The sequence below is a fragment of the Gorilla gorilla genome, chromosome 20 (assembly GCF_029281585.2).
Source record: "Gorilla gorilla gorilla isolate KB3781 chromosome 20, NHGRI_mGorGor1-v2.1_pri, whole genome shotgun sequence".
NCBI lineage: Eukaryota > Metazoa > Chordata > Mammalia > Primates > Hominidae > Gorilla > Gorilla gorilla.
The window spans coordinates 61,964,410-61,988,781 of record NC_073244.2 but is presented as its reverse complement, the minus strand read 5'-3'; the positions used below and the strand labels follow the sequence as shown (position 1 = coordinate 61,988,781).

Sequence of the window (24,372 nt, the reverse complement as noted above, 5' to 3'; positions counted from 1 at the left end):
GCTGGAGAAAAAGAGTTTTATTTTATTAAGAAAATTGGGGGTTACTGTATATCAGACCATTCTGACCTGCTGAAGAATCCATGGCTTTCAGGAAGAAGATTATTACTGCTGGATGCATTGATCATGTTTTGTCTGTATCTGATAGCCAGCAGATGCAAGCAAACCTAACCCAAAGAACAGAAGCAGAAATCAGAAAGCAGACACAGATTGCCCCAACATTTCCTGCTCATTCTCTGCCAGGTACTAAAACATCTGATCTGGAGTCTGTGAAGACACACATCTTTTCTGCATAAAAATCAGTCTCTCTCTCTTTTTTCTTTCCTTTTCTTTTTTTTTTTTTTTTTGAGACAGAGTATCTGTCTCCCAGGCTGGAATGTAGTGCTGCAATCTCAGCTCATTGCAACCTCTGCTTCCCACGTTCAAATGATTCTCCTGCCTCAGCCTCCTGAGTAGCTGGAACTGCAGGCACATGCCACCACGCCCAGCTAATTTTTGTGGCCTCAGCTACTTAGTAGGCTGAGGTGGGAGGATGACTTGAGCTTAGGAGTTTGAGGCTGCAGTGAGCTATGATGGCACCACTGCACTGCAGTGGCATGATCATAACTCACTGCACTCCAGCCTGAGTGACAGAGCAAGACCCTGTCTTAAAAAAAAAAAAAAGAAAAATCACTGATGGGCCAGGCACAGTGGCTCATGCCTATAATCCCAGCACTTTGGGAGGCTGAGGCGGGTGGATTGTCTGAGCTCAGGAGCTCATGACCAACCTGGGCAACACGGTGAAACCCCGTCTCTACTAAAATACAAAAAATTAGTTGGGCATGGTGGCGTGCATCTGTAGTCCCAGCTACTCAAGAGGCTGAGGCAGGAGAATTGCTTGAACCTGGGAGGCGAAGGTTGCAGTGAGCCGAGATCACACCATTGCACTCCAGCCTGGGTGACACAGCGAGACTCTGTCTCAGATTAAAAAAAAAAAAAAAAAAGAAAACCCTGATGGCTGCCTGGAGGGTGGATTTTAGGAGGGTGCGAGTGGTAACAGTAAAAGTAGCTTGGAGACTATTGTTGTTGGGGCTGGTGCTGGTGACACCAGTGCACCTGCAGACAAGTAGATGGATTTGGCACGTTTTTTGAAGACAGTCTTGGTAAAACTTGTAAATTAGTTGGACGTGGTAGACATGGGAAAGAGAAGAGTAAAAACAGACTCTTAGGTTTGGGGCTGGGCAAATGGGTGGATGGTCATGAGATGGGAAGATTATCAGAGTTCCTGGCCTGGGGATATGAAGCAGAATTGAGATTCTATTTTGTTTTGCATGATTATTCAACATCCAAGTAAACAGATCCTTTATCCAGTTTGATATATGCTTTTGGGGTTTAGGAGAGAACTCAGGACTGGAAATAGAAATTTGTGCATCAATGATGTATGGGGGATATTCAAGTCATGAGGCTTTATAAGATTCCTTTGTCATTCAGGATTAAATCAGGAGACAGAAACGACACCTGTAATTCAAATGGAGAAAAATGTAATATAAGGATATATTATAAATGGTGAAAGGGTATTAACTAGAAGGGATAAAGAGAATCTTAAGAACCCTAAGGAACAGCAGATTGTAGGAAGAAGCCACTACCTGTAAGGCAGGGAGAGGGAGAGAGAGAGAGAGAGAGAGAGAGAGAGAGAGACTTTAGAACATATGTGTGTGTGAGAGAGACTTTAGAATTTATTTGTGTGTGTGTGTGAGAGAGACTTCAGAATTTGTGTGTGTGTGAGAGAGAGACTTTAGAATTTATGTTTGTGTAAGAGGCAGAGAGAGACTTTAGAATTTATTTTTGTGTGTGTGAGAGAGAGACTTTAGAATTTATGTTTGTGAGAGAGAGACTTTAGAATTTATGTTTCTGAGAGAGAGAGACTTTAGAATTTATGTTTGTGAGAGAGAGACTTTAGAATTTATGTTTGTGTGTGTGTGAGAGAGAGAGAGACTTTAGAATTTATTTTTGTTTTATTTTATTTTTATTTTATTTTTGAGATGGAGTCTCACTCTGTCACTCAGGCTGGAGTGCAGTGGCACGATCTCGGCTCACTGCAACCTCCGCCTCCTGGGTTCAAGTGGTTCTCCTACCTCAGCCTCTGGAGTAGCTGAGATCACAAGTGCGCACTAACACACCCAGCTAATTTTTGTATTTTTAGTAGAGACTGGGCTTCACCATGTTGTCCAGGCTGGTCTCAAACTCCTGACCTCAAGTGAGCCTCCCAAAGTGCTGGGATCACAGGCATGAACGACTGCGCCTGGTCAACTTTAGAATTTATGAGACCAGTGTCTTATTCTTCTCTTTTTCAGATATGTGGGTTGGTTATTGTTATCCTATTTCTGTCCCAACATTGTATCATGATATGTTGGGGAAAAGGACTAAAATGTGTATTTTTAGTTCAGAAGTCTCCAAATAAGGATAGTACAAAGGTTGACTTGATGCAGATCGCAAGATCCTAATGCTGTGTCCCGATGAGATTTGGGCACTCTTGGGATGTTGGCTAGATTGACTTGCATGTGGAAGAAGCATGAATAATAGTGATGAACAGGTGGGCTGTGATTATTTTGGTTATTGTTTACCAAATACCCTTCTCCTCTTCCTACCATGAGCAGAATTTACTTCCCTGTCCTATTAATAGTGGACCTGTTCATGTGCCGTGATGTGGCAATGGTATTTTATCAGGATGGATACAAGCAGTCATTTTAAATGTGTTTCTTCAGTCTTTGTGCTTCTGCCTTTAGTCATGAGAAGAGGATGGCTCAGGTAGTCGCTCCTTATGGGAGGATGAAAAATCTGCATCTCGGAGCCAAACTAAGCCTAAATCAGACAAATCCTAGCTGACCCATGAATGCATGGTTACAAAAATAATGCCAATTATTTTGAGGGTGGTTTGTTATGCGGCAGCATTGTGAATAGCTAACTGATACAGGGAGAAAAATATGGTGGTGGCACCAATGGATTTAGCAGTGGCAACTTCGTGACCTCTGAACCACAGCCATGGTGTTGGGATCTCTAAAGCATTATCACTGGGAGCGTCCCTGCTTTGGCTCTTCCTACCTTTCCAGTGATTTTGTAAGCCACTAATTCTCTGTATTTTATCGTTTAATTAATTAATTAATTATTTTTGAGATGGGGTCTTGCTCTGTCTTCCAGGCTGGAGTGCAGTGGCATGATCTCTCGGCTCACTGCAACTTCCGCCTCTTGGGTTCAAGCGATTCTCCTGCCTCAGCCTCCGGAGTAGCTGGGATTACAGGCGCATGCCACCAAGCCCAGCTAGTTTTCGTATTTTTAGTAGAGATGGGGTTTCACCATGTTGGCCAGGCTGGTCTCGAATTTCTGACCTCAGGTGATCTGCCCGCCTCGGCCTCCCAAAGTGCTGGGATGACAGGCGTGAGGCACCGCACCCAGCCTGTATTCTGTCTTTTAAAATAAAGAGATTTTATTGTCTGCACAGACTCATCAAAGGTCTTCTTTGATCGAATCCCTCTCATTTTTTATAGTATAGCCATATTTCTCTTGTTCTAGTCCTCAATATGCCACACCTGTTCCTGCATTAGGAACTTTGACTTGATGTTCTCACTGTCCCCAGATAACCTTTCACTGGATCTTCACATAGCTGGCCTACCAATCTGAAACAGACTGTTTGTCACTTAATATTTTATTACCCTAATTTTTAGCATAGCATCTATTCATACTAAATTCCTTTCTTATTAATTGAGAGCACTCCTAAGAACACGCGTCTTGTTTTATTGTGCAAGAAGGAAATTTATAATAACATTAATATCTGTTACCAATTTGTCTTGTTCATTGTCAAAGCCTTGGAAATATAATTTGAATAAAAAGGTTTTGGAATACTGAAAAGTCTTTAGAAATTTTTGTTCTGTCCTATGTTCATAGTCTTTGAAGAAAAAGTTATCCTTCTGACTCTTTTTCATGCTTGTTCATCTGCTTAGCTGGTTGTAATTGAGGTCTCTGCATTCCTAAACAAGATAAATACCTGGCGTTTGCTCTATTAAATCGGAAGATAATTGGCACTTTCCTCTGCTTCAACATGTGTAAATGGTGAGTGGAATCTAAAATCTGCTAGATTTCACAATTTAACAAGGGAGTGGTGTTAAAAGTCTTACCTCATTTAGGTTGGCAGACTGAATACTTGATTCCAGTTGTCCCATGCTAAACTTGATATTCTTTTTTTTTTTTTAACTTTTAGGTTCAGGATACATGTGCAGGTTTATTATACAGGTAAACTGTGTGTCACAGGGCTTTGGCGCACATATTATTTCATCACCAACATAATAAACATAGTGCTTTATAGGTAATTTTTGTATCATCTCCCTCCTCCCACTCTCCACCATCCAGTGGGCCCTGGTGTCTGTCGTTCTTTTCTTTTCTCCATGTGTTCTCAATGCTCAGCTCCCACTTATAAGTGACAGCATGCAGTATTTGGTATTCTGTTCCTGCATTAGTTTGCTTATAACCTTGATATAGTTACGTGAACCAAATATCTTACTGTATTCTTTAAGGTAGTTATATAGAGCTGGATTTTAAATAGAAATTGGAAATAGAAAATTCTTCACCATGGTTACCTCGGATGTGTGGAATTAGAATATTGAAGCTGAGGTGGAGAGAGTGTTTATTTTAATATATTAAAATAGCATAGTATTTCTTTTTAATGTAATTTTTAAAAAATTAAAAAATTCCCAGTTTTATTTCCTTCCTATATATGCGTGTGTGTGTGTGTGTGTGTGTGTGTGTATACACACACACACATCCCCACCCCCACCCCCACACGTACGTAATTGAGAGCATATCCAGATTTGGTAAATAAGTCTTCCTATAATAATGTAGGCGGCCGGGCGCGGTGGCTCACGCCTGTAATCCCAGCACTTTGGGAGGTCGAGGCGGGCGGATCACGAGGTCAGGAGATCAAAACCGTCCTGGCTAACACGGTGAAACCCCGTCTCTTCTAAAAATACAAAAAATTAGCCGGGCATGGTGGCGGGTGCCTGTAGTCCCAGCTTCTCAGGAGGCTGAGGCAGGAGAATGGCGTGAACCTGGGAGGCGGAGCTTGCAGTGAGCCGAGATTGCATGACTGCACTCCAGCCTGGGTGTCAGAGCGAGACTCCGTCTCAAAAAATAAAAATAAATAAATAATAATAATAATAATAATAATAATGTAGGCAGTAACATGCCAGAGACAGTAGTTTTTACATGATTCTGTGTTTTTCATAAAAAATTTGGAATATTTTACTCACTTCTAGGGAACAGTCTCCTGTCATTTTATTGGTACCATCTCATCAATCACCAGCACGCTCAATTAATTCATTTTAGGACAACTCATCCATCTCTGTGGTCCTTCCACCTCCATGGGGATCCATATGTGTGCACACAAACACATACACTTTTCATTCATAACGACAATAAAAAGTACAGCTTCCATTTTATTCTGCAAATATTTTGAAGTTAAGAGAAAGGGGAAGCTGGTTGAAATTCTGGTTCAACATTTGAGAGTTGCTGGTTGCTACAACAGTTGGTTGTTGAGAGATTGGACCCTTCCATTCAGCCGAAATAGAAAGATAATGTTTGCCTGGATATTATTGGGTATTACAAGAGAAATAAGCAAGCGAAGTACACGCGGGGAGGGCGCCATCTTGTTCTTGTTCCCGCCACTGCTCTGACGCAGCAAGAAGAAGTCAAAATCAGTTGGGGCTTCCAATCTACTGAGCCTCTACCTGCTTCTCCTTTTATTCACTGCCATCTTTTCTTTGCTGTTTGTTCACTTCCGGCTCCACGTTTATCCTTATGATCTTTCTTTTGCACATACTCTATCCTTAGCACTCTGTTCTTCTCCCACACCCACCAAACACCCACTTGGAAATAAACCCAAACAACGCCCTTCTCAGTGTGATCCCATGAGCAGGTATAGCTGTGGTGAAATCTCATAATTTAGTTTGGTGGGATTACAAACTCATGTTCCCCAGCCATGCTGAGTGCTATCTGCATGCACCTCCCGGCTCACTCTCCACCCCTCGTTCTGCTCTGAGCTCCTTTGCCCTTGCTTTCTACTTGGGCTTGACCAATGGGATGCACTGGCAGGAGATTAAAGGGAAGAAGGTTGAGGTATTAATTCCCTTGGCTCCCATGGATTGGTCACTTCCACAGCCACTTTCTCTCTCTCTCTCTCTCTCCCTTTTTTTTTTTTTTTTTTTTTTTTGAGATGGAGTCTTGCTCTGTCACCCAGGCTGGAGTGCAATGGCACGATCTCGGCTCAATGCAACCTCCACCTCCCGGGTTCAAGCGATTCTCCTGCCTCAGCCTCCCAAGTAGCTGGGATTATAGGTGCCGGCCACCACGCCTGGCTAATTGTTGTATTTTTAGTAGAGACAGGGTTTCGCCGTGTTGGCTGGGCTGGTCTCAAACTCCTTACCTCAGGTGATCCTCCTGCCTCAGCTTCCCAAAGTGCTGGGATTACAGGCGTGAGCCACTGTGCCCGGCCTCTCTCTTTTCTACCCGACCCTCTCTCCTCCCTCCTTTCCGTTCTCTCCTATTCTGTCTCTCGCTTGCTCTCCATCTCTGTCCTTTTTCTTCCTCCCTTGCTCTCCCACGCTCTCAATTCCAGGAATTTCTCTTCCCCTCACTGTTTAGGTATTGCTCTTGCTATCCCTGAATACTGCACTATTATCTATAGTTTCCAGTTTCCTCTAACTACCCAATTTGAGCGTGCAGTAAGCTTCCTGACTGACACATTAACCTCAACCAAACCCCCTACACTAGCCAGACGTCTTCCAACATTTCTCTGGTCACCTCACTCTCCACTCTCTTCAATGACCATGACACACCTACGCCACTATACCAATCCCTCTCATTGTCACAAGATTACTTTTCCTACTACTTTCCTGATAAAATACAATTTAAAAAAACTCTCACATATGAATCACCTCAAATCTACAAATCTGCTTATATCCACATGCACTTACGTTTTCTTATACCTCGTAACAATGGAAGACCAGTTTCTACCCAAGGTAACTCCACTTCCTCCTCCTGGGATCATCTCATCTCTTCCTTTTTTCTCTGGGCCTTCTATCAGATATTTCCTCTCTACTATTCTCTGTTATTTTCTTTCATTTTTTTTTCCTTTTGCGATGAGGTCTTGCTATGTTGCCCAGGCTAGTCTCGAACTCCAGGGCTCAAGCAATTCTTCTGCCTCTGCCTCCCAAAGTGCTGGGATTACAGGCGTCAGCCACGGCTCCTGGCCTCTATAATCAAATTGGATTGTATCCAGATTCTGCTTACCGAACGATGCTCTGTGGCTTCTCTTTGGACTTAGCCAGCTCTCAAGTGCTGGCTTGCCCACTGCCTGGCTCCCAGGGCACTCACTATGGACCAGCCCCAGTGGCTTTCCCTCACTTTGTACAGCGCACCCATCTTTGTTGCCCTTGTTCGTGTGGTTCCTATCTGACCCTTTTTAAACCTCACTCTGATACTTTATCTCCACACCTGTATTCCTACCTCAGGTATCACCCCAGTTATCACTTTTTTTCTGTTTTAGAAATATTCTTTATTAAGGTAATGCTTTTTTTTTTTTTTTTTTTTTTGAGACGGAGTCTCCCTCTGTCACCCAGACTGGAGTGCAGCGGTGCGATCTCGGCTCACTGCAAGCTCCGCCTCCCGGGTTCACGCCATTCTCCTGCCTCAGCCTCTTGAGTAGCTGGGACTACAGGCACCCGCCACCGCGCCCGGCTAATTTTTTGTATTTTTAGAAGAGACGGGGTTTCACCGTGTTAGCCAGGACGGTTTTGATCTCCTGACCTCGTGATCCGCCCGCCTCGACCTCCCAAAGTGCTGGGATTACAGGCGTGAGCCACCGTGCCCGGCCAAGATAATGCATTTTTAATACACGTTATTTTTTAGAGCAGTTTTAAGTCACAGAAAAATTGAGTAGTAGGTATAAAAATGTCCATGTACACATAGCCACCGTGTTATCAACATCCTCCACCAGAGTGGAACATTTGTTACAATTGATGAATCTACATTGACACATCACTATCACCCAAAATCCATAAGCTTATTTTACTTCATTTATTTTATTTTAGAGGTGGGTCTCTCTTTCATCACAACTCAATGCAACCTTGAACTCTTGAACTCAGGTGATTCTCCTGCCTCAGCTTCCCGAGTAGCTGAGACTACAAGTGTGTGCCACCATGCCTAGTTACATTTTTAAATTTTTTCTTTTGTAGAAACGGGGTCTTGCTATGTTGGTCCAGGCTGGTCTTGAACTCCTGGCCTCAAGCAGTCCTTCCTTTTTGGCCTCCCAAAGAGCTGGGATTATGGGCATAAGCCACCACGCCTACCCCATAGACTTAATTTTTAAAACGGACTAATTTTACACAGTTAGCAATTAAAGTGCTGAGGCTAAACTACAGATTTCCATATTAAAACCCCATAATTCTTAATCGAAAACCTCTAGTTATTTATAGTTAGATCACCTTCAACTCACATCCCAGGAAAAAAAAAAAAACCCTCTCTAATGAGAAAGGATTCTCCTCTGCCAACAAAAACTATAGGTTCTTTCCAAGGAGAATGATTAAACGTCTTCATCCCCCTCCCCTGGTAAATCTCACCATCATTCACAGTATTTCCAAATTCGGTCCTTGTTAAAATTCTTGGTCAGTGAGCACCATTTTTTCCCAAATGCTTCCCCATCATCAGTACACTCCCAGTAGATCAAGCGTCTGTACCAGAAGGGAAATGCACAGTTTGCAAAATCTGCAGAGGAGGAAGAGGAAGAAGCAGAGTAAGAAACCTTTCTAATTTGCACCACCTCCACCACACCATGCACACACATGCACATATATGCACACACGCGCATGCACGTGAACAAATGTGCACACATACACATGCACACTTAGACATACATGTGTGCACACTCGTGCGCTCACACACACACGCGCAAATACACACTTTTGCTTCCTATTCAGTATCATCTGCTCTGCCCTATTTCACCAAAGGCACACGGGAACAATATTGGTGGGGGATTCAGATCCCACATTACTTTGGTGTTCTACTGAAAAGATTCTTTTCAAAATAATGTGCTTGAAATGCTCATATCTATGGTGCAATGTGATTTTTATATCGTCAGAAATCGAGCATCCTTTATTTTCACAACTTAATTGGCTATGGATTCTATTTTCAGAACCCTCTTGTGTTTTGCCTCAGATCCCAGCCTCAGAGACCAAGATTACTGCTCTGGGGTATTTAGAGACAGGACACTCACCTTCTGCACTGCAAAACTTCCAGTATCCTTCGTAGGTCTTGTTTAACGAGCACCACTTGTGTCTTGCCTTGGACTTGATGCAGTCATAGTATGTTCCATTTTTATAGTGGAATGGAAAGACACACTCCCCATCTAGAGAAAACAAAATTCTTCCTGTGTTTCTGGGTGTGTTAGGAGAGAGGTTATCAAGCGACTGTCTTCCTAGGAGCTGTTGCCCTTTGAAATCAGAGTCATTGGCTGTGGCTGTAGTAAATGTTATTGTCCCACTCAATAGCAGAGCTTTGGCTCTCTAATAACAAAGCTCTTTTGTTTTATATTCCTGCCCCTGCCCTACTTCTTTTCCAGGGTATAAACAGTCTCAAAATTTTGCTTAGCATTTGCCCCAGTTTCAGAAATCTCTCCTAAGCGTAGAAACATAAATGTGGGCATTTACCTACCAAACAATTCCTCCCCCCTGCCCCTGGATCTCTTATTTTTACCTCTTTCCATCATCTCTCTTTCTCTCCCTCTCCCATACAACTATACATGTGTGTATGTGTGTCACCTGGGTATATCTATGTTGTATGGTTTTACATATATACTTATATATGTTATATGGTTTTGTATATATGCTGTATGGTTAATACAGGATATATATATATATATATATAGTTATATGTGCATACACACATACAGGCACACATACATAATTTTTTGCTACCCTTCAAAATGAATCATATTTTATACTTGAGTTTCTGACTTAACACATCACAGAAATCTTCTTGAAGTGATTGTGTAGCTCTAACTTCTTCATGGTTCACTGCAGCCTTATCCTCCTGGGCTCAAGCAATCCTCCCACCTCAACCTCTGGAGTAGCTGGGACTGCAGGTGCGTGCTACCATGCCCAGTTAATTTTTAAATTTTTTGTAGAGATGAGATCTCACTATGTTGGCCAGGGTGGTCTCAAACTCCTGAGCTCAAGCATCCTCCTGCCTCGGCTTCCAAAAATGTTGCAATGACAGTCATGAGCCACTGAGTCCGGCCTTAACTTCTTTCTAATGCTGATTCATGTTCTGTGATATGGATTCACCACAATTTATTCAGTATTTCCACATTCAGATTTTTCCTACTGTAAATACAGCTGTAGTAAACATTTCACATATTTAAGTCCTTATGTATTGAAGCATTTGTTTCTATAGAATCCCCAAAGCAAGGTTGCAAGCACACAATGTATATACAATTTTAACACTGATGAATATTGCTTTGTCAAAGGAAAATGGCAATTAGTCTTTCCCACCAATTGTGCTCCTTTACCTGAATTTTCATTAGCACGAAGCATTTACACACTTTAAAAATGTTTACCTGTATTACAGAAGATTTCTGCCTTGCTTTAAAAGATCTACTGGTCTTTAGGCCATACATATATTTTCCATTTTCTTCTTAAATTAAACAATTTTGTTCCTTTTACATTTAAAATTTGATTAAGCTAGAATTTAGTTTTGTATATGATGCCAAAGGGCAATGCAACTTTATTTTCTTTCAAACATATTTAGTAATGACGGATCGATGATGAAATAAATCACCTGTACATTTAAACAATCATGTTTAAAACCATGGATTATTCTAATATATCCTGGGATCCATTCTATATTTTCTATAAAGTTTCTTGAAATTATTAGAGAGGTAAGGAAGCATGGTGGTAAAATGAGCAGGCTCTGGAGCCAGCAAGCATCACAAAATATTTCTTCTTTTCTTCTCTCCTCTTCCTTCTCCTCCTTCTTCTTCTTCCTCTTCTTCTTCCTTCCTCCCTCCTCCTCCTCCTCCTCTTCCTTCTATTTTTCTAGGCTGATTCCATGTTGTTTATATTACAATATTTTAGTATGTCTACATATCTGATGAGACAAAATATTTCTCTACTACAGCACTTTGTTCATACTTCTAATTATTATTGGATGTTTTTTCTATATAAATTTTAAAATCTATTATTTCCTGTTAGATTGGCAGAAATTAAAGAGTAGACACATTTAGTGCTGATGAAAGTTCAGAGTGACTTCTGTACCTCTGTTTTCTTTATCTGTTTATGAGGCACTTATGTTACATTTTATATAAGGAGAAAAAATAACTTTTTTTTACTGGAAAAACATTACTGATTTCCCCACTTTTACAAAATTAAAAGAAAATATACATTAATAATCAAAGTTTTCTGATCAACTTACCTTTAACTTCTGGAAAATGAGTTATAGTTTCTGAAAAATAAAATTTAGAGCTGACATTTATTTCACTATTATTAGGCTTTAAAATGGGCTCTTACGTAAAATAAAATTAAATAAAAATGTTAGTTTAGGGAAAAAGTGATATTGTTATGGCATTATGTTTTCCATCCAAGAACATGGCATCGGCTCTTTTTCAAAATGTATTTTTTTGCTCTTCGATATGATTTTCTTATTTATTGTATATAAATCCTACACATTTCTCACAAATTTAATTCCAAAGTGCTTTTTTTTGGTCACTGATGTTAAACAGAATGTTTTCCATTTCCATCAATGTCCAGTTGGTTCTTACCAGTATAGAGAAAAACTATTGACTGTTGTATGTTTATCTTGCATCCAGCCACATAGCCATATTACTTTATTAAAACTAATAATTTTTATTCACGTTCTTAGGGATTTAAGGTATACAATCATAAAATAATTTTGCCTGTTATTTTATATAGATTTTTTCCTTTCTACAGTATCACTTATGTTAGAACCTAAAATAGTGTTAATGTAACACCCCTGTGCTTTCCTAGTTTTAATTGGAATGACACTTAGATTAGGAATGTTTATTTCAGCATGATTAGTATTAGATTAAAAAATAAGAATTAATTAAAAAATATTAATCCCTGGGGGAATTTTAAAATGAAATTGGCTTTATAATATCAAGTAGGCATTAATAAAGATGAGTATATAAATAGATATGGAAAAATTTGTACTTCATTTTTAGGTGGCAAAAGGCACTTTCTATTTCATTCTTTTCCATAATACTTGATTTTTGCTAAAAATCACATTATGAAGTTACATGTAATGACATGTTTAATCACCCAAAAATAAAATTAACAGTAAAATTATGATTTATCTCCTCTTCTTCTTTCTTTCTTTTTTTTTTTTTTGAGACTGTCACCCAGGCTGGAGTGCGGTGGCGTGATCTCGGCTCACTGCAAGCTCCGCCTCCTGGGTTCACGCCATTCTCTTGCCTCAGCCTCGGGAGTAGCTAGGACTACAGGCGCCCGCCACCATGCCCAGCTAATTTTTTATAGTTTTTTAGTAGAGACGGGGTTTCACCTTGTTAGCCAGGATGGTCTCGATCTCCTGACCTCGTGATCCCGCTGCCTCGGCCTCCCAAAGTGCTGGGACTCTTCTTTTTTCTTAACATTTTTAACATGAAATTTACTTTATATATAAGTACATAAAATAGTAATCTTTAATGAAAAGTATGATTTCTTACCAGGAAAGGGAATACTCAATGGTTTCACATTTTATTGCAAAAATTTGAAAAGAAACGCTAATAAAAGTTTTTTGATCAACTCACCCACAGTTGATGATAATTCATCTGAAAAACACAATTTTGAACAAATATTTATGTCACTTTAAAATAAAAGAGATGAAAGGATTTCACCAATTTCTATTCTAGTAAGAATAATACTATTTTGAAAGTTAGGCATCAAAGTTCAATAAAGCTTATTTTTAGTAGTGTGATTGTGGGTGATTTCTTACTTTCCTTTTGCTTTAATTGTATTTTTCAAATATTATTAAAGGATAGGAATGATTAAAATTATTTTTAAAACAAAAAATTCAGCAGGCAAAGGAAATGATTTACTTTTCTCACATTTTTCTATAAAATAAACCACTTCATCATAGGTTTCTGAAATGGAACACTATAGGTTTTTATTTCTGTCACCACTTCTCACTGAATACCTGAATTCTACTATTAGAGATTCATGTCTTTGGAGTTGCCACTTTCAAAATGGAAACCTCTTCCTCTAGGAGGGAAAAATAAGAATGATACCTCTGAGGTATGTAGGAAATGCAAATAAATGCTCTGAACATCTTCTCTATCCTGGGCACTATATTTTATTTAACTTAGGAGAACAATTTTGTGAGGCAGGCATTGTTTCCATCATCTTAGAGACAAAGTTCAGAAATGTTAGGTTCCATTAAATTAAAAAAGTTAAGCATATGGCAATTCAATTCGAATCCCCCCGGAGGGGTTGGTTCAGTAGGAAGTAACGGCCCAAACCCTGGCACAGGCTCAACCACTTACCAACCATCTGCCCTCAGTTTACTCTTTTGTAAAATGGAGAGAGAACATTAGGATGTCAAGTCCTCCCCAGTTTGAATATCCTAATATTCTTGGAATGAAGGAAACTGCCTGATAGCTTTACTTTTTTTTTTTTCTTAAAGCAGCATTTTTCAACCATTGTTCCTTCATGAGCCATTCAACCTGTAATATTTACCTCCCCCTCCTTAGAACTTGAATTTTTTGTTTTGTTACTTTGCATGGTTCCTGATGAAGTGATTTTATGCAAAGGCTATTTGATTTAAAACCAGCATGTTTTAGTTAAATATTACATAACTGTTACAAAGTTCATTTAATTGAGGCTTTAATAACAGTCATAACTTTAGGATGAAATACAACGTAGAATGAATTGTAGAATAAATATAGAGTGAAAAATTTGATTTTTTCCCAAATAGCCCATAATAGATGATGCTTAATAACCATTAAGATGATGTCAGATAGAAAAGCACAATTTACCAACAAGTAAATTTACAAATGTCATGTTTGGTTAAGAGAACATCCATGTACTATAATGTAATTAGCAGATCTCTCTCATATTAAAGCATTATAACTCGACATATTCTGTGTTCATAACTAGCTCATCAAATTTGTGGATTACACTTGAAAGAGCAATGACTTAATTTTTTATTTTTTGAAAAGATTTTTGCAAAAGCAATGATTTTAATTCTGAATTTGTTGTGTATATTTCATTTATTACTGACGATTTTGCTATTTGCTCGTGTTTATTCATTCCACAAGTTTGTTTTTCAGCTAAATTGTCCTGGCTGCCATTGTGGCTTGAAATTAAAACGTTTTTCCTTAGGCACATCTTATTTAAGAAATAGTCATAATGGACCAGCACAATGGTTCACAAGCTTTGTTGCATATTAGAATCACCAGCTGAGTTTTTAAAAACCCAGATCCCTTCCACTTCTGGGTATATATACAAAATAATTGAAAGCAGAGACTCAAACAAATATTTGTAAACCCATGTTCATGGTAGCATTATTCATAATAGCCAAAAGGTGGAAAGAACCCACATGTCCGTGAGCAAATGAGTAAATAAACAAAATATGGTAGACACATACAATGGAGTAGTATTCAGCATTAAAAAGGAACAAAATTTGAATAGATGCCACCACATGGATGCACTTTGAAAATACTAGGTTAAGTAAAATAAGCCAGACACAAAAAGACAAATATTATATGATTCTACTTATATGAGGTAACTAGAATAGTCAAATACATAGAGACAAAAAGCAGAATGATGGTTGTTAGGAGCTGGAGGGAGGGAGGAATGGGGAGTTATTATTTAATGGGTGCAGAGTTTCAGGTTGGGACAATGAAAAGGCTCTGGAGATAGATTGCACAATTTGAATGCATTGAATGCCACTGAACTGTGCACTGGTTCCAGTATATAGGGAAGATCTCACGATGAAGGGATCTGCATTTATTCAGCCAGTCCATCAACCCACTCATGTAGACAACAAATATGGATTGAATGCCTACTATGTGCCCAGCCTAGTGCTAGGTTCTGGGCTACCCAAAAAGGGAGTGGCTGAAATGGTAGACTCTGGACTACAGAAACCATGAGATTCAGGTGGGAATCCAAGATCAATGGACTCATCAGGAGTTAAGCTTGTCTTTCTCTGAAATATGGGGATTATAATTGTTTCTACTTCCTGGATTTGTTGGGTTCATTCAGTATGCATTCCATAGTGAAACTATTAGGAAATGGATTTTGGTTTTGAGGACCATCATAGGCCTGATTTCATGAATGGGGAGATACAGACGAGCGAGTCCAACATAGCCTGTCTGCTAAGCACTATGATCTTAGAACAGGTATCACCAGGTAAGCATCAGAATGCAACATCCCCATATCATAAACACAGTGCACCATCCTCGGTGCTATAAAATTATGAGTCCCCACTCAAACGTCCCACTCTGATTAACACCAGAAATTCTGCCATCCACCTGGTGGATCATTTGTTCTGAATGTTGGGATGTTATGTTTCAAAAAATACCTTGCAAGTACAATGCAACTGCAAAGCAAGTGGACTACAAAATGAAGCCGGTCACTTTGTGAAAGATGCAAGAATGTATGAATTTAATGACAGTGATACAACAAAGTTAAAAAGAGCACATATTGTGACTCCATAAGGGCTTTGAAGAGAATTTTTTTTTTTTTTTTGACACGGAGTCTCACTCTGTCACCCAGGCTGGAGTGTAGTGGCACGATCTCGGCTCACTGCTACCTCTGCCTCCTGGGTTCCAGGGAGTCTTCTGCCTCTGCCTCCCAAGTAGCTGGGACTACAGGTGTGCACCACCACCTGTATTTTTACTTGGCTAATTCTTGTATTTTTAGTAGAGACAGGGTTTTGCCATGTTGGTCAGGCTGGTCCCAAACTTCTGACCTCAGGTGATCCACCCACCTCGGCCTCCCAAAGTGCTGGGATTACAGGTGTCAGCCACCGTGCCTTGCTTGAAGAAAAAAAAAAAAAATATATATATAATATGTATATTATACATAAAATATAAATATATGTATAATATATTTTTTTAATTTCAAAGGATTAAGAAGGGCCCCTAAAAATTAATATAGTCCTAGAATTAGTCTTAGAATACTTATACAAAACTGGCTTTCTTTTTTTTTTTTTTTTTTTTTGAGACGGAGTCTCGCTCTGTCGCCCAGGCTGGAGTGCAGTGGCGCGATCTCGGCTCACTGCAAGCTCCGCCTCCTGGGTTCACGCCATTCTCCTGCCTCAGCCTCCCGAGTAGCTGGGACTACAGGCGCCCGCCACCACGCCCGGCTAATTTTTAGTATTTTTAGTAGAGACGGGGTTTCACCGTGTTAGCCAGGATGGTCTCGATCTCCTGACCTCGTGATCCACCCGCCTCGGCCTCCCAAAGTGCTGGGATTACAGGCGTGAGCCACCGCGCCCGGCCACAAAACTGGCTTTCTTTATGACCCTTTGAGGAAAGTGTAGAATGGAAGAAGACAAAGCTATGCACTGGAAAATCGTAACAATTTTGTCAGGAAAGTCCTGCATCCCAATTCTTTTCATTCTCAAGAATTCACCTTTGGTCATAATTCAAGCTAAATTCTGTTATAATATATAAGGTTTTAAAAATACCCTTATTTGAAATAAAAATGAGTCTCATTTTTTCAGTTAAACCCAAATCGAAATTGTTTTATGCAGCCATAACAAAGAGCAAAATCATGTCCTTTTTAGCAACATGGATACAGCTGGAGGCCATTAGCCTAAGCAAATTAGTGCAGAAACAGAAAACCAAATACCACATGTTCTCACTTATAAGTGGGAACTAAACATTGGGTGCACAGGGACACAAAGATGGGAACAATAGAAACTGGGGATTACAAAAGTGGGGAGGTAAGGAGGGGACCCAGGCTTGGAAACTACCTACTGATGGCCGGGTGCAGTGGCTCATGCCTGTAATCCCAGCACTTTGGGAGGCTGAGGTGGACTGATCATGAGGTCATGAGTTCAAGACCAGCCTGGCCAACATGATGAAATCCCGTCTCTACTAAAAATTAGCCAGACATGGTGGTGGGTGCCTGTAATCCCAGCTACTTGGGAGACTGAGGCAGGAGAATCGCTTGAACCTGGGAGGCAGAGGTTGCAGTGAGCCAAGATCGCACCACTGCACTCCAGTCTGGGCAATACAAGACTCTGTCTGAAAAAAAAAAAAAAAAGAAAAAGAAAACTACCTACTGGGCACTATGTTCATTATTTGGGTAATGGCTTCAATTGAATCCTAAACCTCACCATTTATGCAACATACTCATGTAACAAATCTGCACATGTACCCCCTGCATCTAAAATAAAATTTTTTAAAAGAAAAATCTTTTGAAAGAAGCCACAGGGGGGAAAAATACCTTACCTACAGAGAAGCAAAGATAAGAATTATGTCCAACTTCTTTCCAGAAACCATGAAGATAAGAATGAAGCATTTACAGTGTTGAGAGAAAAAAAAATCTTCAATCTAGAATTCCGTACCCTGCAAAATTATTCTTCAGAAGTGAAGGAGAAAGAAAGACAAAGATTCTCAGACAAACAAACATTGAGGGAATTTGCTACCAGAAAACCTGCCTTGAAAGAAATGTTAAAAGTTCTTCAGAGATATAAAGAGAGGAAGCACATTAGAAAAAGAGTAAGTAGGCCCGGCGTGGTGGCTCACACCTGTAATCCCAGCACTATGGGAGGCCGAGGCGGGCAGATCACCTGAGGTCAGGAGTTCGAGACCAGCCTGGCCAACATGGTGAAACCCTGTCTCTACTAAAAATACAAAAATTAGCCGGGCATGGTGGTGTGCGCCTATAATCCCAGCTACTCAGGAGGCTGAGGCAGGAGAATCACTTGAACCTGGGACGTGGAGGTTGCAGTGAGCTGAGATCACACCACTGCACTCCAGCCTGAGTGACAGGGCAAGACTTTGTCTAGAAAAAGAAAAGGAAAAGAATAAGTGAATGTAAATAAAATGAAAGCATGTGAAATGTGTTCAGGAGCTTATGAAGTCCCCTGAACCCGATCACTTTTCCAGAGGATGAGCAGTGAATTTCAGCATCGTCAACAGCATATATTGGCATTCCTGCAGTTGCCCGCAGGAGGATATAGTTTATCAGACTTTATTCTTCCAAGCTATGGAGCCCCAGAGGAGGGAGGAGGCTGGGGAAGCTGGTCGAACAGACTAGGGGAAAAAAGCTGCAGTCGTCTCCCTATCGTGGGGAATTGCTGTAGCCTGCTACATGGTAGTCCTACGATCCTAACTTGGCCAAGATTCTTGTTTGGGTTCAAGAGCTGGGTCAGGAGTCTTCCCAAAGTGCTGCACTTGCTGTTCCATTCTGTGTTCAGTGGAATACAGCACAAGATAGAAGACAAAACTTACGAATCTAGAGAATGTCAGAAGGCCTGGAAGAGTACTGGTGAAGAGCAGTAACAATGAATGGGGAGGAGTTGGGGTCCTTGGGTACCAAACCATGGGAAGCTCATCCCCCAGACAGGAGAGCCGCGTGGCCTCTGTGATTGCCTCTTCCTTGGTTTTGTGCTGTAGAATTTTACTGGTCAGGCATGGTGATTTACGCTTGTAATCCCAGCACTTTTGGAGGCTGAGCCAGGAGGACCGCTTGAACCCAGGAGTTCGAGACCAGCCTGGGCAACATAGCAAGACCCCATCTCTGCAATAAATAAAGACACAAAAATTAGCTGGGCATGGTGGTGTGCACCTGTAGTCCCAGCTACTTGGGAGGCTGAGGCAAGAGGATCACTTGAGCCTGGGAGGTCAAGACTGCAGTGAGCCGTGATTGTGCCTCTGCACTCCAGCCTGGGTGACAGAATGAGACCCTATCTAAAAAAAAAAAAAAAGAAAGAAAAAAAAATTAAAAAAATCTAGACAAAGTACCATAGACTGTTTGGTCTAGAGCAATAGACATTTATTGTCTCACAGATCTGGAGGCCAGAAGGCCAAAATGCCAGGGCTGGTTCCCTCTTAGGAGCTCAGAGGCAGAAACTATTCCATGCCTCTCTCCTTGCTTTTGGTGGCTGCTGGCAAGCTGTGGCATTCTGTGGCTTGTGGCAGCATCGCTTTAATCTCTTCTTGTGACTATGCGTGCTTGTCTTCCCTGTGTGTGTCTGTTTCCTCTTCTTATAAAGATACCAGTCATTGGATTAGGGCCAACCAGTATCCATTGTGACTGCATCTTAATTACCTACATCTGCAAAGACCTATTTCAAATACAGTCATATTCACAGATCTCTGGTAAACATGAATTCTGGAAGGACACTATGCAATGCAACCCCAGACAGTGAGGATGAAGATGAAGAATTTGAGTGTCACTAGGCAATCCAGTCTGTGGAGGCTAAAACACCTCTGTCTTGGATGCTAATTCGCCGTGTTGGTTTCTGATTAACCCCGTTCTCGGGATGTCCCTAAAATTTCTATTTTATCTACTGTTCTTTGTGTAAGAACATGTACTACATGTACTTACTTTTTTTTTTTTTTTTGGAGACAGAATCTCACTCTGTCACCCAGGTTGGAGTACAGTGGCGCTGTCATAGCTCACTGCAGCCTTGACTTTCCAGGCTCAAGTGATTCTCTTGCCTCAGCCTCCCAAGTAGCTGGAACTACAGGCACACACTACCATAGCTGGCTAATTTTCAAAAGTTGCTGTAGAGACTAGGTCCCACTATGTTTCCCAGGCTGGTCTCGAATTCCTGGGCTCAAGCAATCCTCCCACCTTGAACTATGCATGGCCAGAGCATGTCTTTACTATTGATCCTGCCCTTAGGTCAAAACAACCTTGATCAAAGAACCTTTAGGCAGGGCTGGGTGTGGTGGCTCACAGCACTTTGGAAGGCAGAGGTGGGCAGATCGCTTGAGCTCAGGAGTTTGAGACCTGCCTGGGCAACTTGGCGAAATCTTATCTCTACCAAAATTACAAAAAAAATTAGCTGGGCATGGTGGTGTGCTCCTGTGGTCCCCATACTGGGAGGCTGAGTTGGAGGATTACTTCAGTCCCGGGAGGCGGAGGTTGCAGTGAGCTGAGATCACGCCACTGCACTCCAGCCTGGGTGACAGAGTGAGACCTAGTCTAAAAAACAAATAAAATAAAATAAAAATAAAAATTACAAAATCAGAAAAATTTTAAAAATTAAAAAAAGAGAAAATCCTGCCGTTTTCAGTAACATGGATGAACCTGGAGGACATTATGTTAAGTGAACCAAACTGGTCACAGAAGGACAAATATTGCACAAGTCCACTTGTATGAGAAGTTTAAAGTAGTTAAACTCACTCTGTGAGTATCGACTACTAAATCCAAACCCTTATCCTGCCTCTTTAATACTGTAATAGTACTTTTGGTACTGTAATAGTAGTAATAATGACATAATGGTAACAGTTCTGTTCTGAGCGTCACGCATGCTAACCCATTTAATCTTCCAGCAACCCTGGGAGTTAGCAAGAATCACAATCCTCCTGTTTCAGATGTGGGAACTCATAGACATCCAGGACTCAAAGTCTTGCTCGAGGCCACAGGCTAAGCTTGGTTGGAACCCGGAGATGCTGGAGGGAAAACTGGTCTCCTGAGCTTGCCAGGAGCAGAGTTGAGTGGGACAGAGGAGGTGAGAGGAGCCTTCAGTTCTTGGTGAGTGGGGGTACATGAGAGCTCTTAGCCATGGTTCCTCCTCATCCTCTTTAAATAATAATGGCTCTTGCAATGCAAGATTCACATTTTAGCACAAACGTTTGTTGACATCAAACGATCGGTTGGTGGGCAGTCCTACCGCACCAAAGCCTGAACTGGCAAAAGTGAAAACCCCAGAGTTCTGGGTGCACGAAGCATGTCCGGGTCTACACACCTGGACAGTTCTCCCCACAAGGGACCCCACTCCCATGTAATCCCTTAGACAACCCATCAACTTGGAATGGTAATTACATGTTGGACATGGCAAATTCCTAGCCCTGGAACAAGATCACTCAATGAAGTCCTTTGTGAAGTCTTGCCAATTCAATTATTTTTTCTTTTTCAGGCTAGGCGTATAGCTGATTTAGCATGTGCCACACACATGGTCTGTTTCCTCTTCTGTCTTCCCACTAGATCGTGCACTAGCGGGAAGAGGTGGGGGTGCATATCGCATGCTCATGAGTGGAGACGCTCATGCTAGTTAGTCTCTGCATCCTGTGCATCTAGCAAACCTATCATGTCACCGTTTTATTATTATTATTATTATTATTATTATTATTATTATTATTTGAGATGGAGTCTTGCTCTTGTTGCCCAGGCTGGAGTGCAATGGTATGATCTCAGGTCACTGCAACCTCCGCCTCTTGGGTTCAAGTGATTCTCCTGCCTCAGCCTCCTGAGTAGCTGGGATTACAGGCACCTGCCACCATGCCCGGCTAATTTTTGTATTTTTAGTAGAGACGGGGTTTCACCATGTTGGCCAGGCTGGTCTTGAACTCCCTGACCTTGTGATCCGCCCGCCTCGGCCTCCCAAAGTGCTGGGATTACAGGTGTGAGCCACCGCGCCAAGTCTGTCACTGCTTCTAAAACACCAAAATGTAGTGCTCCTCTGATGAGGATGAGGAGGAACCATAGCTGAGAGCTCTCATACATCCCCACTCATCAAGAACTGGGACTCCCTTCACCTCCTCTGTCCCATTTGACTGCTCCCGGCAAGCTCAGGAGTCCAGATTTCCCTCCAGCATCTCTGGGTTCCAACGAAGCTTAGCCTATGGCCTCAAGCAAGACTTTGAGCCCTAGATGTCTGTGAGTTCCCACCTTCCCCTTATTTGTGATGACATCTTATTATCTGCAAGCCGGATTGCTGTGGGGACCCAGCTGTTATTGTCTGTATTGAATTCAACCAGCATCAAAAACTTGCAGTTTGCTACTCAGTAGCTCAAAAGAAACTCTTAAGAGACAATAGGCTGGGTGCGGTGGCTCCTGCCTATAACCCCAGCACTTTGGGAGGCTGAGGTGGGTGGATCACCAAAGGTCAGGAGTTCGAGACCAGCCTGGCCAACATGGTGGAACCTGGTCTCTACTAAAAATACAAAAATTAGCTGGGCATGGTGGCACGTGCCTTTAGTCCCAGCTACTCAGGAGGCTGAGGCAGGAGAATTGCTTGAATCTGGGAGGCTGAGGTTGCGGTGAGCCGAGATCATGCCACTGCACTCCAGTCTGGGTGACAGAGCAAGACTCCATCTCAAAAAAAAAAAAAAAAAAAGAGAGAGACAATAAGTCCAGGAGGCAGATGCTTGCAAGGGAGAGAGAGGGAGATAGTGAATAGGTAACAGTTCTGCAGATCAAAAGTAGACTAGCACCACATCATTTAAAATACAGGCTAACGAGCCCGGGGCCCATGAGTTTTTATTCTCTGATGCATTATTAAGAGAAATGCTTCATCAGTAAGGCTCTGAATAGCACAAGTATTATGTGGAAAAATATGACATCCATAAATTAGGAGACCAGACATTGACAGCGGAGAAGCTTTAGGATCATCTTAATTTGCCTTTTTCCACTTATCTATATTCCTTTTTATGTATCTACAGACATGATGTCTGATTTAAAAAAAAAACCTGTGGCCAAGTACAGTGTTATTTTTCAGTAAGTATAAAATAATTCTAGTGGATAAGAAAGCAGTGGTCATAGTTACATTGGGAGTATATTTTCTTTTCTGGTCTTTAAAAAAAAATAGCAAGCAGTGTTATTTTTTTTTTAATGCAAAGATGTCCTGAAGAATACTTAAAAGAAATATCTGCAAGATCATTCTTCTTGGTCATTCCATAAAAAATTGTTTTTGAAAGTATGCTTAGTCCTCATCAAACGTTGTCAGATGCATCCATAGTGAATTCCCTTCTTATTTTTCTGTTTCGCTTCATAATTGTTACAGGCAACACGACTTTGGAAAAGGAATAAAATTGACTTTATGAAAATTAGTCTCATTTTCAAAACCTCTGCAGGAGGCATTTAAAATCTCCTAGCATGAAGGGAGGAGACACATGGTTTTCAAGTAACATGTCACTAGGATTTTCCAATTTACATTCTTAGTCTTTCATTATTTTATTAGCCAAATTTTCTTATTTTTAAAAAAATCTTTACCCATGGATTGTGTTTCTGACGTGAAAGGGAGAGTATCTTTTTCTTTCTTAAGGTACCTAAAGCAAGGGAGACTGTTGCCCTCCATGGCGACTGGGATTTGATTACATACAGCAGCCGATGTGCAGGACTCCGTCCCAGCCAGGGTCACCTGTCTCCTCACCTTCTTCCAGAACGTTGAATAGAGCGCCGACCACACCGCCGACCACACCGCGAATCAGGCAGACCCAAACCAGCAGGAGCCCCATGTGCCGGGCCATGCTCCTGTCAGACACTCGTGGTCGACCAGCTGATGTCCAAGATTTTATAGCCCCTGGAACTAACCACAACCACTTCCCCTCCCTGTCCCTCCTCTCTTTCCCTCCTCCCCACTTCTTCCTTGCCCCTCTCCTTTTTCACCTTCTCCTCCTCCTCATTCTTTTTCTCCCTTCTCCTTCTCCTCTCCTCCTCCTCCTTCCTTTCCTCCTCCTTCTTCTCTTCCTTCTCCTCCTCCTCCCCCTCCTCTTCCTCCCCTCCTCCTTTTCTTCTTTCTTCCCCTCCTCCCGGTCATCCTCCTCCTCCTCCCTCTCCTTCCCCTCTGTCTCCCCCTCCTCCTCCTCCTCTTCCTCCTCTTCCCTCCTCCTCCTCCTTCCCCTCCTCCTCCTTCGTCTGCTCCTCCTCCCCCTCCTCCTCTTCCTCCTCTTTCTCCCCTCCTCCTCTCCTCCTCCTTCTTCCTACTCTCCCTCATTCCCCTCCTTCTCTCCCTCCTCCTCTTCCTTCTTCACCTCCTCCCCCCTTCCTCCCCCTCCTTTCCCTCTTTCTCCCCTCCTCCTCCTTCCTCTCTTCCTCCTCTTCCCTCTTCCACCTCCTTCCCTGCCTCTTCTCCCTCCTCCTCCTTCCCCTCTTCCCCTTCCTCCTCTTCTTTCATCTTTCATCCCCAACTTCTCCCTCCTTCCTTGCTCTCACTCTGCTCCAAAGTTAAGCTATCTACCTTGCATAGGAAGAAATATAGAAAAAGAAATACTTAAAATAACAGGGAAGATGCAAGCTGAGGAATTTCGCGTCGTTTCCACGAAGAGAAGCATCAGGGAGCCCATGGGCAGTCACAGGTTTCCCGGTATCTCAGATCTTCCTGGTCTTTGTCAGCCGGGGCTCAAGAATACCCTGGAGAGGCCCAGGGAGGCTT

General features: G+C 41.7%; 1 protein-coding gene across 1 annotated transcript; it reads right to left on the bottom strand.

Moving 5' to 3' along the window:
* Positions 1–24,372, bottom strand: BSPH1 (binder of sperm protein homolog 1). Its single transcript, XM_055370162.1, has 6 exons — positions 24,211–24,372; positions 12,842–12,862; positions 11,491–11,520; positions 9,296–9,427; positions 8,643–8,787; positions 1–164 (listed from the first exon to the last, which is right to left on the bottom strand). Exons 1-5 carry the CDS (start codon positions 24,281–24,283, stop codon positions 8,645–8,647), a joined length of 399 nt encoding a protein of 132 aa, XP_055226137.1. The 5' UTR covers positions 24,284–24,372; the 3' UTR covers positions 1–164; positions 8,643–8,644.